The sequence below is a fragment of the Chiloscyllium plagiosum genome, chromosome 1 (assembly GCF_004010195.1).
Source record: "Chiloscyllium plagiosum isolate BGI_BamShark_2017 chromosome 1, ASM401019v2, whole genome shotgun sequence".
NCBI classification, from domain to species: Eukaryota; Metazoa; Chordata; class Chondrichthyes; order Orectolobiformes; family Hemiscylliidae; genus Chiloscyllium; species Chiloscyllium plagiosum.
In genome coordinates this window covers 2,968,800-2,993,072 of record NC_057710.1, presented here as the reverse complement: position 1 = coordinate 2,993,072, position 24,273 = coordinate 2,968,800, and the positions used below count along the sequence as shown (strand labels likewise).

Below are 24,273 nucleotides of genomic sequence, written 5' to 3'. Positions count from 1 at the left end.
CTGGTTTTGAAAACTGATTTACTGTAAATTTAATAGGAGCTTTATAAAATCAATATATTGTTATAGAGTGGGAGGGAGGTAACAAATCTTTCAGACAAAGGAGGCTTGGAGTTGTAAATAGTTGTTGTTTAATGTGCAGTTTTGAAGTTGGGGTATAAAATTGTTATTTTTTTTCTTTAAATAGTGGAATTTGGGGACCTTCTCTGTCACTCATACTTTAACAGATTATAAGGTGTGGTAAGCTTTTCTGTGTGTTTGGTTTAATTAGCAGAAGGGTTCACCGCCGTATCGTAACACTATAAACACCCACCCTTCTTCAACAATCAGGTGCGATTCTTTCATTTACTCAATCTTTAAAATGAATTTCAGAAATTGATAAATGTCTTCATAGGCCATTAATTCATCTTCCATCTTTGTAGCTATACTCTGTATGTTCTTTGCAGCTTCAGTCTTGCTTCCTTTTGTAAGATCTACCGAACTCCTTGTGATAGAGTAGATATTTGTTAGCATTATGATTGCAGAAAGAAGTCCTGATATAGCTCTGACAATAGTGGATAATAGGGGAAGTGATCCAGAAAGCAGCTCTTGAATGCTTTCGGTTTTCTGGCTCACTGATGTTACCTGCCTGGCTGTGTTAGACAATGGAACGGTTATCGGCTCCTCAAGAACTGAAACATCTCCACCTTTCTCGTTGCACTTTACTGCACCGCAGCTTTCAGTTAGAAAGTCTGACATTTGTTCACTAGACTTATGTTTCGTGATTTCTGCTTGTAGGTTATGGCTCCAGGATTTAATTGCACCGCAAATCTTGTGTAAATACTTAGATACCAGCTTACAACATTCATTGTATTGATTTACAATTTCATCAACTCTTTTTTGTTTGATGGATTGTCCAACTGACTCGGTGACATCAGCTGTAAAATTGGTAGCAGCACCAGTTGCACTCACCCCAGCTCCCACTGCACTGAGACCCAGCGATGCACCTGAAGTAAAAGGACTTGCAATGAGTCCTGTAACGGACAGAACCCCGCCGACAATCGCTGCTGAGGTCCCGGTGATGCTTGCTATGGTAGCCCCTCTGTGGTACTCATCAATGATTTCTGCAATTTCTTTCAGTTCTTTTATGTGTTCTTGTGTCTGATCCCTCCAGTCTGGGAACTGTTTGACAAACAGCTGGCAATCCTCATTGTGCTTTTCCAGTTCTGCTTTCAGCTGTATCCTGTTAAGATCAGATGGATTACTTCAGATTATTTCCCAAGTCACTGTAATTAAACATAGAAACAGAGAAGACAGGTGCAGCAGTAAGTAATTCATCCCTTCAAGCCTGCACCACCATTCGATATGATCATGCAATCTCAATATCCCATTCTTGCGTTCTCTCCACACCCCTTGACCCCTTTAGCCGAAAGGGCCACATCCAGCTTAAATATATCTAAAGAACTGGCCCCAACATCTTTCTGTAGGAGAGAATTCCACAGGTTCACAACTCTCTGAGTGAAGAAATTCTTCCTCATCTCAGTCCTGGATGGGATTACCACTTATTCTCAGACTGAGGTCTCTAGCTCTGGACTTCCCCAACATTGGGAACATTCTTCTCGCATCTAGCCTGTCCAGTTCCATCAGGATTTTATATGTTTCTCTGAGGTCTCCCCACATTCTTCTAAATTCCAGCGAATAAAGGCCCAGTTGATCCAGTCTTTCCTCATATGTCAGTCCTGTCATCACGGGAATCAGTCTGGTGAACCTTTGCTGTACTCTGTTGATAGTAATAATGTCCTTCCTCAGACTGGGAGACCAAAACTGCACACTATAGTATTACTATACTATACAACAAGGTGTGTATACTCAAGGCCCTGCAGCAAGACTATGAAGGAGAGCATGCCATTAGCTTTCCTCACTGCCTGCTACACCTGCATGCCAACCTTCAGCAAGTGTTCTACCATGTCACCCAGGTCCCGTTACACCTCACCTTTTCCTAAACTGTCACCATTCAGGTAATAACCTACCTTCCTGTTTACTGAATTACCGAGGAAGCACAAACTGATCTTTACAACAAGAATCCAGCTCTCAACAGCTAGGTCAGACTGGGGCTTGAATGGATGAATGAATGGTGATTAAAGAGGCAAAAAGTCTGAGGGGAAATGGCAATAATTGACAGTGTGAGGGGAGAAGTGACAATTGAACAACGTAATGAAAGGGTAAAACTGATCATAAATGGAAAACATAACCATATATTTTCTAACCAACCTGTCCAGCTATATTGTTACATATCTCTGGAGCAGAGGGGACAGGAAATAAGGCTTCCTGGCTCAGAAATAGAGACACTACCTCTAAGCCACAAGAGCATGAGAGATCTGATAATTTTTTTTAGCAACTTGCTCAGAGATGCTATTACATGTCTCTGGAGTAGATGAGACATGCTTCAGAAGTCCATACAATTATCACTGTGCCACAAGAGATCATAATCAAAGGGAAAAGGAGAATTTAGATCATTATTGGTCAATGATCAGTAGTTAGCTGTAATCTTATTGACATGGACACCTTCTAACCATGCCAATTCAATGGTAACTCATGTCTGTGAGACAGAAAACCCATGGGTTCACTTCAGAGACTTGTACATAAACGTGTTCCCAATACAATGGAGGGACCTCTTTCTTGTTGTTAATGCTATCTTTCAGATGAAACTACAGTCTATTGTAGATTTAGGTTTTTACATTTGTCAGTAATATTTCATGATGGTATTTCTTATTAAAAACTAGCAAAGATGACTAAATGATTGATAATGAAGGAGAGTAAAATAGCTAGAAGAATAAAAACAGATGCCAAGACTCTTTCGGCAAAAGTGCATCATTAATCAAGCTCCCCTCTATCACAAGCCATCACAAATTTGTAACTGCCCAATTAAACCACTATCAATTTCCCTGACTGGCTGCTATTCAGGACAAAAGTAATTCACACCAGTCAGTAACAGGAAAGTAATTCTCTTTGTTGTAGACCAACTTATTCTTCAACAAATGGCAAAAGAAAATCACTAATTATTATAGAAATTAACAGGAGTTCCTCAGGGTAGTGTCCGAGGCCCAACCATCTTCAGCTGATTCATCAATGACCTTCCCTCCATCATAATGTCAGAAGTGGGGATGTCTCCAATGATTGCACAATGTCCAGCACCATCGTGACTCCTCAAATATTGAAACAGTCCATATTAAGGTGCATAAGGATCTGGACAATATCCAGGCCTGGGCTGACAAGTAGTAAGAGCTGAAAATGTGTTGCTGGAAAAGCGCAGCAGGTCAGGCAGCATCCAAGGAACAGGAGAATCGACGTTTTGGGCATAAGCCCTTCTTCAGGAATGAGGAAAGTGTGTCCAGCAGGCTAAGATAAAAGGTAGGGAGGAGGGACTTGGGGGAGGGGCTTTGGAAATGCGATAGGTGGAGGGAGGTCAAGGTGAGGGTGATAGGCCGGAGTGGGGTGGGGGCGGAGAGGTCAGGAAGAAGAAGGTGTTCTCTGAAACGTTCCGCAAGTAGGCGGCCTGTCTCCCCAATATAGAGGAGGCCACATCGGGTGCAGCGGATGCAATAGATGATGTGTGTGGAGGTGCAGGTGAATTTGTGGCGGATATGGAAGTGTCCCTTGGGGCCTTGGAGGGAAGTAAGGGGGGAGGTGTGGGCGCAAGTTTTGCATAGGTTTAGGGTAAAAAGGGAAAGATTTAAAAGGGACCTAAGGGACAACGTTTTCATACAGAAGGTAGTGCATGTATGGAATGAGCTGCCAGAGGAAGTGGTGGAGGCTGGTGCAATTACAGCATTTAAAAGGCAGCTGGATGGGTACATGAATAGGAAGGGTTATGGGCCAAGTGCTGGCAAATGGGAGTAGATTAGGTTCGGATATCTAAATGAGTTGGACCAAAGCGTCTGTTTTTGTGCTGTACAGCTCTATGAGGGAAAAATATAGACAACGAAAAAGAATTCTGTGCATCAAAGTTCAGATGACAAGAGGGTTCTGAGTTGCTTCTCACAGGTCTTTTGGTTCTTTAGCCAAAATAGGAGAGAAGGTGGTGCAATGGTAACAGAAACCTTCAATCAAGAGCTACTCAAGGGCTACTACATCAACATTTGTACTTACCACAGCTCTTCTGGAATGGACTCATCATCTGTGAAAAGAACTAAATCAATATTAGCAGATTTTAACAATACCAGAGTCAATGTGGGCTTCCTATTAGTAGGGTGCACTTTCCCAAGAGATCTACAGCCGAAAACTAGCTGCCTGACCCGCTGTGATCTCCAGCATGTCTTGTTTCCAGGAATTGCTGGAAATGTTTATTGTAACCCAAACCTTTTCTCTTTGGCATTTGTGTATAGGAAGTTTCAAATGAGGAAGGGTTATGCTGGGAACTGTGACTTTCTTCAGCCATAGGCACTGTCAAGTGCAACTAACTGAATATGTGCAAGATAAAATCAATTAACCTTTTTATTTATAATTCCTCTCTTCAATTTAAAATATGAACCTTGTGGCCTATCTCCTTCCTTACAAATGTTGCAATCTCCTCCAATCATACAACCCTGCAAACTCACTGTATACCTCTAATTCTGGCCTTATGTGCATTGCTGCATTTAATGGCTCCCACAGCTATCAAAACTTTGAACTCTGAAATTCCTAATTTAAATCTCTCCACCTCGATTCTCGTTCCTCCTTTAAAATGTTCCTTAAGTGAAACCTACCACGTTGTTCAAACCTTTGGCTACCTGATTTATTAAGCGTGTCCAACAGATTATGAGACATGGCTAGCGTGAGTGAAGAGAGTTGGCTTGCTTCCCACTTATTGTGGGTTACCCTTGCTTCCCACTTTCACTAGCAACAATGGGAAAAGGAGAACCCAATCTGCAGTCTTCCCCTGTCTCACTACAGGGTATGTCTGTGGCTGTGCCTCATCACAATCAGCACAGTGGCCTCCTTCCGTGCAGTCAACATTTCTATAGTTTCCTGAAATATTCTGAATGACTGAAGTGGAGGAACGTGCAATAGGGGGAGAGGATGAGGAAAGGAGAATATGGGGGCCAGAATTGCTATGATGGGTTGAATGGCCTTCTTCTGTGCAGTAATGAGTTAGTCGTTTCTGGATGAGTTTGGCCCTGCAGCACATCCTGAGTATTTTGGGATGCGTATGATCTGGGTTTGGTAACCATCTGTCCCATTGACTTTCTAATATCATTTTGATTTGAGTAGCTATCTGAGCCACCCAACTTAATCCCATTTCCCAGCACATCGTCTGTATCCCCGGAGACGGTGTATCGGAGGGTTTCCACTTCGACCACATTTCCCGACCCTTGTCTGACCGGGAAAGATATACAAATGCTGGGAGATGAGCTAAGTGTGGGACTTTAGGCAAGTGGGAGTGGCAAACCTAGCTGTGTCCTACAAGGGACTGCTTTGTGACTGAGGTGCAGCCAGTTGGATCTAAGAGCCTGCCCGATGAAGGGGTATGCTCCTCCTCTCAGGGAGCAGTCGACTGTCTGCAGGAAGTGTGTCTGGCAGCAGCTCCTTTCAGACCACGTGGATTGGTTGGATGGGAGTTGGAAGAGTTGATGAGCACACAGGAGACAGAGAGTGTGATAAATACCAGCTTCAGGGAGGTGGTCACACCATAGGTACAGTCAAGTAGATGGGAGAGTACCGGGGAGGTAGGTAGGTAGTGTGGTTTTGCCCTTCCCGAACAAATATCCCTACTTGCGTGGGGAGTGGTGCAGATAGCCTCTAAGGGGAAATAACAGCAGCAGCCAGCTCTCTGGTACCCTGACTGGCTCAGCTGTAAAGCAAGGTATGGTAAAGTCCAAGTGAGCAATTGTGACAGGGGACTGTCCAAGCAGACAGGCATTTCTGTGGCTGTGTGCGAGACTCCAGGTTGAGGTGATGTGGTGCCAAGGTCAAGTTGCAGCAAATTCTCAAAGGAGTTGCAGCCAAAGATTATTGAACACATTGATACCAACATGATAGGTAGAAAAAGGGATGAATGAATATGGGGAGTTAACGCAGGAGGTTGAAAAGCAGGAGTAATCCCTGGATTACCCCTGGTGCCATGTGCTAGTTAGAATAGGATAAGGCAGGTGAATGGATGGAGAATGTGAGGACTGCAGATGCCAGAGATCAGAGTCGAGAGTGTGGGGCTGGAAAAGCACAGCAAGTTAGGCAGCATCCGAGGAGCAAGAGAATCGACGTTTCAGGCAAGAGCCCTTAATCAGGTGAATGTGTGGCTGGGGAGCTGGTGCAGGGGGCAGGGATTCAGATTTTTGGATCTTTGGGATCTCTTCTGGAATAGAGCTGACCTGTACAAGAGGGATGGATTGCACCTGAACTAAAGCAGGATTAATATCCCAGCAGGGAGATTTACTAGAGCCATTGGGGAGGGTTTAAACTAGTCTGGATGGGAGAAAAGAGAGAAGGTTGAGACTAGTGCAGAAGTTAAAGAAAGCAAGTTAAATCAACAAGGCAGAGAACAAGGGAGACTGGTTAATTAAACTGCACTTATTTCAGTGCAAGAAGTCTGATAGGTAAGGCAGATGAACTCAGGGCTTGATGGGAAGGTGGGGCTGGATATCATCGCTATTACAGTAACATGGCTGAGGGAGGGACAGGACTGGCAGCTGAATGTTCCTGGATATAGATGCGAAAGGAAGGCTGGAGGGAGAGGGAAGACAGGAGAGGGAATGGTGTTTTTGATTAGAGAAGGCATCTTGGCAGAGAGGATATTCCTGAGGGATCATTCAGTGAAGCTACCTGCATGGAATTGAGAAATAAGAAAGGGGGTGATCACTTTGATGGGATTGTACTATAGGCCCCACAATAGTCAGCAGGAAATTGAGGAACAAATGTCAGAACATTACAGATAGCTGTAAGAATAATAGGGGTATAATTTAATTTTCCAAACATAGAACATACAACGTTACAGCACAGTACAGGCCCTTCAGCCCACGATGTTGTGCTGACCTGTGAAACCAATCTAAAGCCCACCTAACCTACACTATTCCATTACCATCCACATATCTATCCAATGATCATTTAAATGCCCTTAAAGCTGGCAAGTCCTTTGCTGTTACAGGCAGTGCATTCCACATCTTTAATACTCTCTGAGTAAAGAACCTATCTGTAACATCTGCCCTATATCTCTCACCCTTCAATTTAAAGCTATGTCCCTTCGTGCTAGCCATCACCATCCAAGGAAAAAGGCTCTCACTGTCCACCCTACCTAATCCTCTGATTTAAAAATCACACAACACCAGGTTATAGTCCAGGTTTAATTGGAAGCACTAGCTTTTGGAGCACTGCTCCTTCATCAGGTGGTTGTGAACAGCGCTCAAACAGCTAATGCTTCCAATTAAACCTGTTGATTATAACCTGGTGTTGTGTGATTTTTAACTTTGTACACCCCAGTCCAAAACCGGCATCTCCAAATCATAATCCTCTGATCATCTTGTATGCCTTTTTCAGTCACTCTTAACCTTCTTCTAATGAAAACAGCCTTAAGTCCCTCAGCCTTTCCTCATAAGTCCTTCCCTCCATACCAGGCAACATCTGGTAAATCTCCTTTGCACCCTTTCCAATGCTTCCACATCCTTTGTATAATACGACTGTAAGTAACACTCCAAGTGCAGCCACATCAGAGTTTTGTACAGCTGCAACATGACCTCATGGCTCCGAAACTCAATTCCTCTACTAATAAAAGCTAACACAGCGTATGCCTTCTTAACAACCCTATCAACCTGGGTGGCAACTTTCAGGGATCTATGCACACGGACACCGAGATCTCTCTGCTCATCCACACTACAAAGAATCTTATCATTAGCCCAGTACTCTGTATTCCTGTTACTCCTTCCAAAGTTGAATCATCTCACACCTCATTAAACTTCATTTGCCACCTCTCAGTCCATCTCTGCAACTTATCTATGTCCCCCTGTAAGTTGCAACATTCTTCCAAACTGTCCACAACTCCACCGACCTTAGTGTCATCTGCAAATTTATGAACCCATCCTTCTACGCCCTCATCCAGGTCATTTATAAAAACGACAAACAGCAGTTCCTTGTGGTACACCACTGGTAAGTGAACTCCAGGATGAACATTTCCCATCAAACACCACCCTCTGTCTTCTTACAGCTAGCCAATTTCTGATCCAAACCGCTAAATCATCCTCAATCCCATGCCTTCATATTTTCTGCAATAGCCTACCATGGGGAACTTTATCAAACACTTTACTGAAATCCATATATACCGTTTTACCCTCATCCACCTGTTTGCTCACCTTCTCAAAGAACTCAGTAAGGTTTGTGAGGCACTACCGACCCTTCACAAAACCGTGTTGACTATCCCTAATCAAATTATTCCTTTCTAGATGGTTATAAATCCAATCTCTTATAATCTTTTCCAAAACTTTGCCCACAACCGAAGTAAGGCTCACTGGTCAATAATTACCAGGGGTGTCTCTCCTCCCATCTTCTGGCACTATTCCGATAGACAATGACGACATAATGATCAAAGCCAAAGGCTCTGCAACCTCCTCCCTAGCTCCCCAACTAATCCTTCACATCTGATCTCTATATAAGCCTTCTGCTTCCTTTGACAAGAGATTCAACTTCTTTAGTAAACTATGGTTTCCTCGCTTGACCACTTCCTCCTTGCCTGACAGGTACATACTTATCAAGGACATGCAGTAGCTGGTCCTTGAATAAGCTCCATATTTCAATTGTGCCCATCCCCCACAGTTTCCTTCTCCATCATATGCATCCTAAATCTTGTCTAATCGCATCATAATTGCCTTTCCCCCAGCAATAGCTCTTGCCTTACCTGTCCCTTTCCATCGCTAAAGTAAACGTAGCCTGGACTGGTACTGCCATAGTATTAAGGACTCAGATTGGGAAGAATTTATTAAGTGTGTTCAGGAAAACTTTCTTAATCAATATGTAGATGGCCTTACTAGAGATGGGGAGAAACCTGAGCTTCTCTTGGGAAATAAGACAGGGCTAGAGACTGAAGTGACAGTGGGGGAGCACTTTGGACCAGTGACCATAATTCTTTTAGTTTTAAAATAGTGATGGAAAAGGATAGAGCTGGTCCACAAGTTAAAGTTCTAAACTGGGGCAAGGCTAATCTTGATAGTCTTAGACAGGAACTTGAAAACGTTGACTGGAGGAGGCTGTTCACAGGTAAAAGGACATGTGGCAAGTGGGAGATTTTCAATTGCATGATAACGAGAGTTCAGGGCCATCATGTTCCTGATAGTGTGAAGGGTAAGGCCGGCAGGATTAGTGAGCACTGGATGACAAGGGATATTGAGGTTTTGGTCAAGAAGAAGGAGGCATTGTCAAGTGTAGACAGCTAGGATCAAGTGAATCCCTTGAAGAGTATAAGGCATGCAGAAGTACACTTAGGAGGGAAATCAGGAGGGCAAAAAGGGGATATGACTTATTTGGCAAATAGGGTTAAGGAGAACCCAAAGAGTTTCTGCATGAATATTAAGGACAAAACAGTTACTCGTGACAAAATAGGGACCTTTAAAGATCAGTGAGGCTCTCTATTTGTGGAACCACAAGACATGCGATCCTAAATGAATATTTCATGTCAGTATTTACTGTGGAGAAATAAATAGTGATGTCTTCAAAAAAGTCCATATTAAAGAAGTTAAAAATCACACAACACCAGGTTATAGTCCAACAGGTTTATTTGGAAGCTCTAGCTTTCGGAGCGCTGCTCCTTCATCAGGTAGGTGTGGAACAGGATCATAAGACACAGAAATTATAGCAAAAGATTACAATGTCATGCTACTGAAATGATGTATTGAACAAACCTAAATTGCTGTTAAGTCTTTCACTTCTAGAATGGGTTGCAGGTTTTGATTCATTAATATATAAATCCCAGAACTTCTTTTAAGTGACATTCTCAAGATAACTTAAGATTTTATTAAAAAAAGGTGACATCTCAGTCAGACAATGCATTAAAGGTGTGAAGTTAAAAACTGGATGTATTCCAATCTTGATTCAGATTGGTTCTATTTCCAAAGTAGGAATTTATAAAATATAACATGGATTGACTACAGTGAAGACGGTTATCTAAGATTACAACAAGATCTTGATCAACTGGGCCAGTGGGCTGAGAAATGGCAGATCAAGCTTAATTTAAATAAATGCGAGGTGTTGCATTTTGGTAAGACAAACCAGGGCAGGATTTATACAGTTAATAGTTGGGTCCTGGGGAGTGTTGTTGAACAGAGAGATCTAGATGAGCAGGTACATAGTGGTGTCACTGGTAGACAACGTGGTGAAGAAGCCATTTGTTATACTGGTCTTCATAGCCAGAGCATTGAATGTAGAAATTACAGCGGTACAAGACATAGGTAAGGTTACATTTGGAGTACTGCATAGAACTCTGGTTGCCCTGCTAAAGGAAGGGTGTAATTAAACTGAAAAGGGTGCAAAGAAGATTTACAAGGATGTTACTGAGACGTGAGGATTTGAGTTCAACATAGAGGAACACTTTGGGGTCAGTAACCATAATTCTATTAGTTTTAAAACAGTGATAGAAAAGGATAGATTGGATCTAGAAGTTAAAGTTTTACATTGGAGGAAGGCCAATTTTGACGGTGTTAGGTATATTATGAAGTTGAAGGTGTGTACTGTACCTTTAAGAGAGAGTGAATGCAGGCACCTGTCATGTGACTGACTGCAGGGACAAAGTGTACTGGACAATTCAAAGAGGTAACATTTGAGCTGTAACTTAGTTACTGAGTAGTTTTCACAACAATTCAAATTCAACCAGTTTAAATTATGCCCCAAGATACAAAAACCCAATTGAATTTGAATTTTACTGTTTTGACAACATCAAACCAATGAGGTGATCAGATGATTTGGAGTATAGAAAGCAGAGATTTTGAACAGTTAGCTGGAGACAAAGAGCACCTACTGTCACTGGCAGACTACCTGCAGACCCTCTCTCTGAAAGGTATTTTTATCGTATGAAACACCTTTGCAGCAGAAGACCAAATATGACCCAGGGGAATCTACAAGTAGAGGAACTTCAACACACAAAGATGACAACTGATTTTGAAAAGTGATTTGCTGTAAACTTAATAGGGTCTTTAACGGATCAATATTATTGTTACAGAGTGGGAGGTAGATAACAAATTTTAAGAGAAAGGAGGCTTACAGTTGTAGATAATTGTTTAATGTTCTCTTTTGGAGTTATAGAATAAAATTGTTACTTTTTCTTTAAATAGTAGAATATGGGAGTTCTCTGTCACTCATACTTTAACAGATTATGAGGCAAGGTGAGCTTTTCTGTGGTTTTGCTTTAATTAGCAGAAGGCTTTACCCCCTCGTGTCACAACAGTTTGGGGGCTCGGGTCCGGGATTTGGACAGGCTTAGACAGATCCAGTCTGAGATTTGGACAAACCTGAAGAGATCCCAGCAGATTTAAACACTTGCTGATTAACAGGATTAGCTGATTAAAGTCCTTGGTCTTTAAATAAAACATAGGTGTGACAATTTGTTTATTTTCGGTTATGTGTCATTGGTTAAATTAAAAGTGAGAGAAATGGCTCTTAAAATTGCTAAAGAGGTTCTAGGATTTGAAGATGATTCCCAAATTTGCCAAGAAAGTTTAGAAGGAAAGAAAAAAGACCTTACTTGTAAAATTAGCAAAGAGGTTAGAATTGGGTTTAATCAAGAACAAACGTAAAGCTGAAATTGTAAGGGAATTTCTCAAACACTGAAGTGTGTCAGAGAAACAGACCAGTGTATTAGAGTTAGAAAAATTTAAATTACAGTTGAGGAAAATGGAATTAGAAGATAAACAAAGAGAGTGAGAGAAGAAAGAAAGAGAGTGAGAAAGAGAAACAGAGCAAAGAAAGAGGAAAGAGAGAAAGAAGGTTCTTAGCTGAGCAGAACACAGAACGAGGAAAGAGAAAGAAGGTTCTTAGCTGAGCAGAACACAGAACAATACAGCACAGAACAGGCCCTTCAGCCCTCGCTGTTGCGCCGATCTGTGAACTAATCTAAGCCCATCTCCCTACACTATCCCATGATCATCCATGTGCTTATCCAAGGATTGTTTAAATCTCCCTAATGTGGCTGAGTTAATTACATTGGCAGGCAGTACATTCCATGCCCTTACTAGTCTCTGAGTAAAGAACCTGCCTCTGACATTTGTCTTAAATCTATCACCCCTCAATTTGTAGTTATGCTCCCTCGTACAAGCAGATGATATCACCCTAAGAAAAAGACTCTCACTGTCTACCTTATCTAATCCTCTAATCATCTTGTATGTCTCTATCAAATCCCCCCCCTCAGCCTTCTTCTTTCCAATGAGAACAGATCCAAGTCCCTCAGCTTTTCCTCATAAGACCTTCCCTCCGGACCTGGCAACATCCTGGTAAATCTTCTCTGTACCTTTTCCAATGCTTCCACATCCTTCCCGAAATATGGCGATCAGAGCTGTACACAGTATTCTAAGTGCAGCCGCACTAGCGTTTTGTACAGTAGCAGAATGACATCACAGCTCCAGAACTCAATCCCTCTACCAATGAAACCTAACACACTGTATGCCTTCTTAACAGCACTATCAACCTGGGTGGCAATTTTCAGGGATCTATGTACATGGACTCCAAGATCCCTCTACACATCCACACTACCAAGAATCTTTCCATTAACCCAGTATTCTGCCTTCCTGTTATTCTTCCCAAAGCGAATCACCTCACATTTATCTGCATTGAACTCTATTTGCCATTTTCAGCCCAATTCTTCAGTTTATCCGAGTCTCCCTGCAACCTGTAACATTCTTCCACACTGTCCACTACTCCATCGACTTTAGTGTCATCTGCAAACTTAAAACCCACCCACCTATGCCTGTGTCCAAGTCATTTATAAAAATGACAAACAGCAGTGGTCCCAAAACAGATCCTTGTGGCACACCACTAGTAACCGGACTCCAGGCTGAATATTTTCCATCAACCTCCACTCGCTGCCTTCTTATAGAAAGTCAGTTTCTAATCCAAACTGCTAAATTACCTTCAATCCTATACCTCCGCATTTTCTCCAACAGCCTACCATGTGGAACCTTATCAAAGGCTTTACTGAAGTCCATGTACACCACATCAACTGCCCTACCCTCATCTACATGATCCTCATCAAACTCAATGAGGTTTGTGAGACACGACCTGCTCTTGACAAATCCATATTGACTATTTCCAATTAAATTGTTGCTTGCTAGATGATTATAAATCCTATCTCTTATAATCCTTTCCAAACCTTTCCTACAACAGAAGCGAGGCTCACTGGTCTATAATTACCTGGGTCATCTCTACCTCCCTTCTTGAACAAGGGCACAACATTTGCAAACCTCCAGTCATCTGATACTAAACCTGTAGACAATGACGACTCAAAGATCAAGGCCAAACGCTCAGCCATCTCCTCCCTAGCTTCCCAGAGAATTCTTGGAAATATCCCATCCAGCCCAGGGGACCTATCTACTTTCACACCTTCTAGAATTGATAACACCTTCTCCTTACTAACCTCAATCCTTTCTCGTCTAATAGCCTGTATCTCAGTCTTCTCCTCTACAATATTCTCCTTTTCCTGAGTGAAAACAGATGAGAAATATTTGTTTAGCACCTTTCCGATCGCTACAGGGTCCACACACAACTTCCCACTTCTGTCTTTGACAGGCCCTATTCCTAGTCATCCTTTATTCCTCACATATGTATAGAAAACAGTATTATTCTACTTGCTAAAGACTGCTCATGTCCTCTCTTTGCTCTTCTTAACTGTCTCTTCAGATCCTTCCCAGCTACTCTATAACTCTCTATCGCCTCATCTGAACCATCTCGCCTCAATGTCATATAAGCCTCCCTCTTCCGCTTAACAAGAGATACAATTTCTTTAATAGACCACGGTTCCTTTACCTTATCACTTCCTCCCTGCCTGACAGGGACATACCTATCAAAGACACTGAATATCTGTTCCTTAAACCAGCTCTATATTTCGATTGTCCCCATCCCCTGCATTTTGCTCCCCCACTCTATGCCTCCTAATTCCTGCCTATTCACATTATAATTGCCCTTCTCCTATCTATAACTCTTGCCTTGTGAGTTGTACCTATCCCTTTCCATCGCTAAACTAAATGTAACCGAATTATGGTACCTCTCTCCAAAGTGCTCACCTATTATTAAATCAAACACCTGGCCTGGTTCATTTCCAAGCACCAGATCCAGTGTGGCCTCCCCTCTTGTCGGCCCTTCGATATACTGTGTCAGGAAACCCTCCTGCACACATTGGACAAAAACGGATCCATCCGACGTACTAAGTTATAGCATTTCCAGTCAATGTTGGGGAAGTTAAAGTCCCCCATAATGACCATCCTGTTCCTTTCACTCCTGCCCAGAATCAATTTGCCAATCCTCTCCTCCACATCCCTGGAACTTTGTGGAGGTCTATAAAAACTCCCAGCAGCACGACCTCTCCTCTCCTGTTTCTAACCTCAGTCAACACCACCTTAGTAGACAGGTCCTCGTCAAAGGTTCTTTCAGTCACCTTTATACCATGCTTGACTAACAAGGCCACACCTCCACCTTTTTTACCACCTTCCTGAACTTAATGAAAGATCTAAACCCTGGAACCTGCAACATCCATTCCTGACCTTGGTCTATCCATGTCTCTGAAATGGCCACAATATCGAAGTCCCAGGTACCTATTCATGCTGCAAGCTCACCTACCTTATTCCGGATACTCCTGGTGTTGAAGTAGATACACTACAAACCAGCTTGCTGTCTGCCAGCACGTTCCTGTGATCATGAAATCCTGACCCTGTCCTGTCTACTCACATCCTCCTGTGCACTGGAACTACACCTCAGGTTCCTAACCCCCTGCTGAGCTAGTTTAAACCCACCCGAATAGCAATAGCAAATTTCCCACCAGGATATTAGTACCCCTCTGGTTGAAGTGAAGACCATCCTATTTATACAAGTCCCACCTTCCCCAGAATGAGCCCCAATTATCCATAAAACTGAAACCCTCCCTCCTGCACCATTCCTGCAGCCATGTGTTCAGCTGATATCTCTCTCAAAGAGAGAGAGAAGAAAGAGAAAGAGAGAGAGAAGAAACAGAGAGAGAAAAAGAGAGAGAATTTGAACTTGAGAAGTTGTGACTTAGTCAACAAAGTGAAGTTAACAGGATGGAGATTAAAAGAGAAGGTAGTGATATACTGTATGTAAATATGTTAAAACACTGCCACATTTTGATGAGAAAGACGTTGAAGCCTTCTTTATTCCATTAGAAAAATTGGCTAGGTCGATGGAGTGTTAGATTAGATTAGATTACTTACAGTGTGGAAACAGGCCCTTCGGCCCAACAAGTCCACACCGATCCGCCGCAGCGTAACCCACCCAAACCCATTCTCCTACATTTACCCCTTCACCTAACACTACGGGCAATTTAGCATGGCCAATTCACCTAACCCCTGCACATTTTTGGATTGTGGGAGGAAACCGGAGCACCCGGAGGAAACCCACGCAGACACGGGGAGAATGTGCAAACTCCACACAGAGAGTCACCTGAGGCGGGAATTGAACCCGGGTCTCTGGCGCTGTGAAGCAGCAGTGCTAACCACTGTGCTACCGTGCCGCCCAGTGGTCAGAAGACTTATGGGTAATGCTTGTTCAGACTAAACTGGAAGGCAGAGCTAGTGGGGTATTTGTCGCGCTGTCAGATGAGGGGTCAAGAGATTATGAAGAGGTCAGACAGGTTATTTTGAGCACTTAAAATTGGTACCAGAAATATATAGACAGCGGTTCAGAAACATAAGGAAGGAACCAGGTCAGGCTTATGTTGAGTTCAAGAGAAATAAACAGTCATTTTGACAGATGGTGCAGGCCTTAAAAATTGATATGATCTATGAGACTCTAAGAGAGATTATTTTGTTGGAGGAGTTGAAAAACTCACTTCCAGAGATGATCACATGGAGGAACAGAAAGTTCAGGAAGTGAGAAGAGCAGCAGAGATGGCAGATGAATATACTTTGGTGCATAAGACAAAGTTTAGCTTCCGGCAAGAATTTCATCCAGTGAGGATAGGAACTGGGAGAAGGGGATATCCTACACCACAAAACCAAGAGTAGAGAACACTGGTAATTGTTTATCACAGATTAAAAAAGAAGCCCAAGAGGGTGGAAAGGAGATGAAAGGTCTCAGGTGTTTCCACTGTGGTAAAGTGGGCCAGGTAAAGTCACAGTGGTGGTCGTTAAAGAAAGGCATTGTGGGAAAAGATGTGGTAAAAGAAGCTAAGCCAGTGGCATTAGTGAAAGTAGTAAAGGAGACCCCAAGAAAAGTTGAGGAGCTGCAGGAGAGTGCACAGCCTAGGCAGAGGCTGGGTATGGAGTTAGTACCTGATCTCTATAAAGAATTCACCTCTGTAAGTAAAGGTTACTCAGAAAGAACAGGGGGGAGAAGGACAAGAAGTTATAATTTTGAGAAATACAGGATCTAACCGGTCTCTAATAGTAAGAGATTAATGTATTTGCACTCTTTCTGACCTATTATGCGAGAGAGAGGTAGGTTGTGGGACAGATGGATAGAAATTTAGTGTTCCTGTGTAAGATCAGGTTGGAATGGGAAGCCTTCAAATATGAAATATCGAGAGTTCAAAGACAGTTTATTCCTGTTAGGGTGAAAGGAAAGGCTGATAGGTGTAGGGAATGCTGGATGACTAGAAAAATTGAGGTTTTAGTCTAGAAAAAGGAAGTATATATTCAGGTATAGACAGCAGGGATGAAGTGAATCCTTAGAAGAGTATAAAGGCGTATACTTAAGAGGGAAATCAGGAGGGCAAAAAGGGGACATGAGAAAGCTTTGGCAAATAGGGTTAAGAAGAATCCAAAGGGATTTTATAAATACATTAAGGACAAAAGGGGTAACTAGGGAGAGAATATGGCCCCTCAAAGATCAGCAAAGTGGCCTTTGTGTGGAGCTGCAGGAGATGGGGGGAGATACCAAACAAGTATTTTGCATCAGTATTTACTGTGGAGAAGGACATGGAAGATATAGAATGTGGGGAAATAGATGGTGATGTCTTGAAAAATGCCCATATTACAGAGGAGGAAGTGTTGGATGTCTTGAGACGCATAAAGTTGGATAAATCCCCATGACCTAATCAGGTGTACCCTACAACTCTGTGGGAAGCTAGGGAACTCATTACTGGGCCCCTTGCTGAGATATTTGTATCAGCGATAGTCACAGGTGAGGTGTCAGAAGACTGGAGGTTGGCTCATGTGGTGCCACTATTTAACAAAGGTGTTGGAGGAACTCCTGAGGGATTGGATTTACATGCATCTGGAAAGGCAAGGACTGTTTAGGGATAGTCAGCACGGCTTTATGCATGGGAAATCATGTCTCACAAACTTTATCGAGGTTTTGAAGAAGTAACAAAGAAGATTGATGAGAGTAGAGCGGTGAACGTGATCTATATGGACTTCAGTAAGGCATTCAACAAGGTTTCTCATGGTAGACTGCTTTGCAAGATTGGGTTGGACTGAAGGGTTTGTTTCCATGCTGTACATCTCTATGACTCTATATAATTAACCATTTGGATACAGAACTGACTTGAAGGTAAAAGACAGAGGGTGGTGGTGGAGGGTGGCTTTTCAGACTGGAGGCCTGTGACCAGTGGAGTGCCACAAGGATCAGTGCTGGGTCCACTGTTTTTTGTCATTTATATAAAAGATTTGTATGTGAGCATAAGAGGTACAGTTAGTAAGTTTGCAGATGACAATGATATTGGAGGTGTAGTGGACAGAGAATAAGGTTACCTCAGGGTACAACAGGATCTTGATCAGATGGGCCAATGGACCTAAGAGTGGCAGATGGAGTTTAAATTCAGATAAATGTGAGGTGCTGGATTTTGGAAAGGCAAATCAGGGCAGGGCTTATACACTTATTGATAAGGTCCTAGGGAGTGTTGCTGAAAAAAAAGACCTTGGGGTGCAGATTCGTAGTTCCTTGAAAGTGGACTTCCAGATAGATAGGATAGTGAAGAAGGCGTTTGGTATGCTTTCCTTTATTGGTCAGAGTATTGAGTACAGGAGTTGGGAGGTCATGTTGCAGCTGTACAGGAAATTGGTTCGACCCCTGTTGGAATATTGCGTGCAATTCTGGTCTCCGTTGTATTGGAAGGATGTTGCCAAACTTGAAAGGGTTTAGAAAGGATTTACAAGGATGTTGCCAGGGTTGGAGGGTTTGAGCTACAGGGAGAGGCTGAATAGGCTGGGGCTGTTTTCCCTGGAGCGTCGGAGGCCGAGGGGTGACCTTATAGAGGTTTATAAAACCATGAGGGGCATGGATAGAGTGAATAGACAAGGTCTTTTCCCTGGGCTCAGGGAGTCCAGAACTAGAGGGCATAGGTTTAGGGTGATAGGGGAAAGATTTAAAAGGGACCGAAGGGACAACTTTTTCACACAGAAGGTGGTACATGTATGGAATGAGCTGCCAGAGGATGTGGTGGAGGCTGGTACAACTGCAACATTTAAAAGGCATTTGGATGGGTATATGAATAGGAAGGGTTTAGAGGGATTTGGGCCAAGTGCTGGCAAATGGGACTAGATTAGGTTAGGATATCTGGTCGGCATGGACGAGTTGGACCAAAGATCTGTGTCTATGCTGTACAGCTCTATGACTCAATGACTTTATTTATGAAAGGTTGAATAATCTGGGACTTCTTTCCCTGGAACATCAGAGGCTGAGAGGTGACTTTATAGAGGTTTATAAAACCATGACGGGTACAAATAAGGTGAATAGCCAAGTTCTTTTCTCTAAGATAAGGGAGTCCAAAACTAGAGAGCATAGATTTAAGGTGGGAGGGGAAAGATTCAAAAGGGACCTGAGGGGCAACATTTTCTACACAGAGGGTGGTTCGTGTATGAAATGAGTTGCCACAGAAAGTGGTAAAGGTGAGTACAATTATAACATGTAAAGGACGTTTGGGCAAGCACATGAATAGTGAAGGTGTAGAGGGATATGGGCCAAATGAAGGCAAATGGGACTAGTTCAGTCCTGGTCAGCATGGATGAGTTGGGCTAAAGGGTCTCTTCCCCTACTGTATGACTCTATGATACTCTTGGGATGGATGTTTTCCTCACCTCCTCTCAAACCCCTTTACTTCTCACTTTAGTTCTCTAGGCGGAGGTGGGTACTGAAGATGCTGGAGATTAGAGTCAAAATTAGTGTGGTGCTAGAAAAGCACAGCAGATCAGGCAGCATCCGAGGAGCAGGAAAATCAATGTTTTGGGCAAAAGCCCTTCCTGATGGGCTTATCCAGTACCATTCTAACCTTGATTTTAGTTCTCTGCATAGTCATCTCTGATTAAGGAAGAAAGGCCCCTCTATTCGACTCTAACCAGGCCCCTCAGTCCCCACATGATTGCATCCTCTATGTATGTGGCTGCAAGATAATTCCCGATATCCCAGCAGCTGGAGCTGAAATAGCTATTGGAAATAAAATGAAGTATGTTGGAAAAGCCAGAGAATTTTTTTTTTAAGATCACTAGTTACCAGTTTACCTTCTGCATCACTCTTCAGTGGTTCAATTGTAGCCGTAAACTGGGAGGAGCATTCATCGTGACACCAAGCCTGTCTCTGTGACATTTTCACTGTTAAAGCAATAAAAACAAAGATGAAGTTGACTTTATATCAGGGCAGCACCATGGCTCAGTGGTTAGCACTGCTGCCTCACAGCACCAGAGACCCAGGTTCAATTCCAGCCTCAGGTGACTGTCTGTGTGGGGTTTGCACATCCTCCCTGTGTCTGTGCAGGGTCCCCTCTGGGTGCTCTGGTTTCTTCCCTCAATCCAACAATGTGCAGTTAGGCAAATTGCCCATAGTGTCTGGGGATGTGGAGGTTAGGGGAATGGGTCTTGGTGGGTTACTCTTTGGAGAGTTGGTGAGAAATCGTAGGGCCGAATGGCCTATTTCCATACTGCAGGAATGATTACGTCCTCTGCCGCAGCTCACCATTTTGTCTTTGCTAGCCAGAGACAGACGAGAATAGGTGGCGGGGTTGATTTCTAGTGCATTCTTCATGGTAATACCCTGACAAATCAAAATCGACTTGTCCATCTATTAGTTTTGTTTGCTCATGCAGGATAAATGGCTGCTCCCTTTGAGATTTGGTTAAGTATAGAGTCAGATTTTTTTTAAATCAGAGTTTATAAAACAATTCAGGGACTGGCTGTGTGGGTGAATTATTTCAGCCTTGCAGCTAAGTCACGGGGAGAATCAGTGGTCATTATTGTATGTCAAGCAAAAATAAAAATAGGTTGGATGTTCTAAGAGAATAGTTGGGCTTTGGAACAAGTATCTGGGAGTTTTTGTCTCCGGTGCAATTCTCCTCAGAACTAACAGCCAACTATAAAAAACTGATTGAAATGTAGAACACACAAGTTTTCACAAACATAGTAAAATCACTTCAATACAAGAAAATTCTGGAGAGGTCTACAGGTCTGGCAACATCTGTGGAGAGAGAAACAGAGTTTAATGTTTCAAGTTTAATGTTTAATGTTTCACCGTGTTTCAACCACGGTGGCACAGTGGTTAGCACTGCTGCCTCACAGCGCCTGAGACCCAGGTTCATTTCCCACCTCAGGCGACTGACTGTGTGGAGTTTGCACTTTCTCCCTGTGTCTGCGTGGGTTTCCTCCGGGTGCTCCGGTTTCCTCCCACTATCCAAAGATGTGCAGGTCAGGTGAATTGGCCATTCTAAATTGCCCGTAGTGTTAGGTAAGGGGTATGGGTGGGTTGCGCTTCGGCGGGTCGGTGTGGACTTGTTGGGCCGAAGGGCCTGTTTCCACACTGTAATGTAATCTAATCTAATCTAAGTCAATGTTCTTGAATCAGAAAAAGAGAGGAAAGAGTTGAGAAAGACTGTTGAACTTTTACCTTTATTCCTTTATTTTAACCTTAGGATGTTCTGTAATGTTAACTTTTAACTTTATTTCTTTATTCCTCTACTTATATTATGAACAACGGTAATGCTTTACTTTTAACTTTGTTCTCAATGCTACTATTTATATCTAAGTTTTACATGGAACATAGAACAGTACAGCACAGTTCAGGTCCTTCAGCCCTCAATGTTGTGCCGGCCTTTTATCTTACTCTAAGATCAGACTAACCTACATACCCTTCATTGTACTATCGTCATGTGCCTATCCAAGAGTCGCTTGAATGTCCCTAATGTCTGTGACTCTACTACCACCACTGGCATTGCATTCCACACACCCACCACTCTCTGTGTAAAGAACCTACCTCTGACATCTCCCCTAAACCTTCCTGCAATTACCTTAAAATTATGCCCCCTCATGATAGACATTTCTGCCCTGGAAAAAAGTCTCTGGCTATCCAGTTTACCTATACCTCTATCAAGTCACCTCTCATCCTTCTTCACTCCATTGAGAAAAGCCCTAGCTCCCTCAACCTTTCTTCATAAGACATACCCTCCAACCCAGACAGCATCCTGGTAAATCTCCTCTGAACCCTGTCTAAAGCTTCCACATCTTTCCTATGATGAGGCGACCAGAACTGAACACGATATTCCAAGTGTGGTCTAACCAGGGCTCTATAGAGCTGCAGCATAACCTCATGGCTCTTAAACTGAATCCCCAGTTAAAGAAAGCCAACACACCAGACACCTTAACATCCCTATCAACCTGGGTGAACGTGACCACTGCAGATGCTGGAGATCAGAGCTGAAGAGTGTGGTGCTGGAAAAGGACAGCCAGTCAGGCAACATCCGAGGAGCAGGAAAGTAGACGTTTCGAGCATAAGCTCTTCATCAGAAATGAGGCAGTGGCCCATGGGGGTTGAGAGATAAATGGGACAGATGTGGGGCTAGGGGGAAGGTAATTGGGAATATGGGGGGTGATGGTGATAGGTCGGAGAGGAAGGTGGAGTGGATAAGTGGGAACGACCTGAGTGGCAACTTTGAGGAATCTATAGACTTGGACCCCAATGTCCCTCTGTTCCTCCATCTGCCAAGAATCTGCCTTTCACCCTGTATTCTGCATTCAAATTCAACCTTCCAAGATGAATTACTTCATACTTTTCCAGGTTGAACTCCATCTGCCATTTCTCAGTCCAGCTCTGTATCCTGTCAATGTCCCCTTGCAACCTACAGTAGCCATCCACACTATCCACAACTCCACCAACCTTTGTGTCATCAGCAAACTTACTAATCCACCCTTTCACTTCCTCACCCAAGTCATTTATAAAAATCACAAAGAGCAGAGGTCCCAGAAGTGATCCCTGTGGAACACCATTGGTCATTTAAATCCAGGCTGAATACTTTCCATCAACTACCACCCTCTGTTTTCTATGGTCCAGCCAATTCTGTACCCAGACAGACAGACTTTCCTGTATCCCATGCCCCCTTACTTTCTGAATGAGCTTACCATGGGGACCCTTATCAAATGCCTTGCTAAAATCCATGTACACCACATCCACTGCTCTACCTTCATCAATGTATTTTGTCATATCCTCAAAGTATTCCGTAAGGTTTGTTGCCCCTCACAAAGCCATGCTGACTATCTCTAATCAAATTATGATTTTCCAAGTAATCATGAATCCTATCTTTCAGAATCCTCTCCGATACTTTGCCCACCTCTGACGTAAGACTGACTGTTGCATAATTCCCAGAGTTATCTCTATTCCTTTTCTTGAACAAGGGGATAACATTTGTCATCCTCCAATCACCAGACACTACTCCATTGGACAGTGAGGATGCAAAGATCATCGCCAAAGGTGCAGCAATCTCTTCCCTCACTTCCTGTAGTAACCTTGGATATATCCTGTCTGGCCCAGGGGATTTATCTATCCTTATATTTTTCAAACTTTTTCAGCGCATCCTCCTTCCTAACATCAACCTGTTCTAGCATAGCAACCTGTTTCACACTGTCCTCAGAAACATCACAGTCCCTCTCAGTAGTGAATACTGAAGCAAAATATTCATTAAGGACCTCCCCTATATGCTCCGACTCCAGGTACAAGTTCCTTCCACTATCCCTGATCGGCCCTACCCTCATCCTGACCATTCCCTTCTTCCTCACAGAAGTGTAGGTTGCCTTCGGGTTTTCCTTCATCCTACCCACTAAGGCTTCTTCATGCTCCCTTCTAACTCTCCTCAGTCCATTCTTCAGTTCCTTCCCGGATACCTTGTAACTCTCTAAAGCCCTGTCTGATCTTTGCCTCTTCAACTTTAGGTAGGCTTCCTTCTTCCTCTTGACTAGATGTTCCACATCCCTTGTCACCCAAGGTTATTTCACACTACTGTCCCTTCCTTGCCTCAGTGGGACAAACCTGTCCAGCACGATCAGCAAGTGCTTCCTAAACAACCTCCACATTTCTATTGTGCATTTCCCTGAGATCATCTGTTCCTAATTTAGGTGCCCCAGTTCCTACCTAATAGCATTGAAATTCCCCCTCCCCCAATTAAATACTTTCCCATACCGTCTGCTCCTAGCCCTCTCCATGAATGTAATAAAGGTCAGGAAGCTGTGATCGCTAAAACCAACATGCTCTCCAAACCAAGAGATCTGATACCTGGCAATGGTTCATTGCCAAGCACCAAATCCAATATGACCTTCCCTTTAGTCAGCATCCAACGAGCAGCGATGCTGCCTGAATTGCTGTGCTCTTCCAGCACCACTGATCCAGAATCTGGTTTCCAGCATCTGCAGTCATTGTTTTTATCTTCCCTTTAGTCAGCCTATCTGCATATTGCATCAGGAACTTCAGGAATAAAGGAATGACGAGAGTAGGATTAGGGCAAGTCAAGGACAGTAGTGGGAAGTTGTGTGTGGAATCCGAGGAAGGAGAGGTACTAAGTGAGTATTTTTCTTCATTATTCATACAGGAAAAAAACAATGTTCATACAGTCATAGAGATGTACAGCATGGAAACAGACCCGTTCGGTCCAACCCGTCCATGCCGACCAGATATCCCAACCCAATCTAGTCTCACCTGCCAGGATCTGGCCCATATCCCTCCAAATCCTTCCTATTCATATACACATCCAAATGCCTCTTAAATGTTGCAATTGTACCAGCCTTCACCACATCCTCTGGCAGCTCATTCCATACACGTACCATCCTCTGCGTGAAAACATTGCCCCTTAGGTCTCTTTTATATATTTCCCCTCTCACCCTAAACCTATGCCCTCTAGTTCTGGACTCCCCCACCCCAGGGAAAAGACTTTGT

At 43.2% G+C, this 24,273-nt stretch overlaps 1 protein-coding gene across 2 annotated transcripts; it reads right to left on the bottom strand.

Moving 5' to 3' along the window:
- LOC122548554 (apolipoprotein L3-like) lies at positions 1–19,672 on the bottom strand. 2 transcript variants are annotated; one of them, XM_043687403.1, is made up of 3 exons: positions 19,587–19,672; positions 4,126–4,153; positions 1–1,219 (listed from the first exon to the last, which is right to left on the bottom strand). In XM_043687403.1, the coding sequence occupies exons 1-3, from the start codon at positions 19,669–19,671 to the stop codon at positions 343–345; spliced, it is 990 nt and encodes a 329-aa protein (XP_043543338.1). In that variant the 5' UTR covers position 19,672; the 3' UTR covers positions 1–342. The 2 variants fall into 2 exon arrangements, with proteins under 2 accessions (XP_043543338.1, XP_043543399.1); XM_043687464.1 differs by lacking the exon at positions 4,126–4,153 and having other exon boundaries at positions 19,579–19,663.
- Positions 19,673–24,273: the final 4,601 nt, after the last annotated feature.

Coding starts and splice junctions, on each gene's coding strand:
- LOC122548554 (XM_043687403.1), bottom strand. CDS start 19,671: ATGTCACAGAGACAGGCTTGGTGTCACGATGAATGCTCCTCCCAGTTT. Junction 4,154..19,586: donor ACTGAAGAGTGATGCAGAAG/GTAAACTGGTAA, acceptor TTCTTTTCACAG/ATGATGAGTCCATTCCAGAA. Junction 1,220..4,125: donor TCCATTCCAGAAGAGCTGTG/GTAAGTACAAAT, acceptor TGATCTTAACAG/GATACAGCTGAAAGCAGAAC.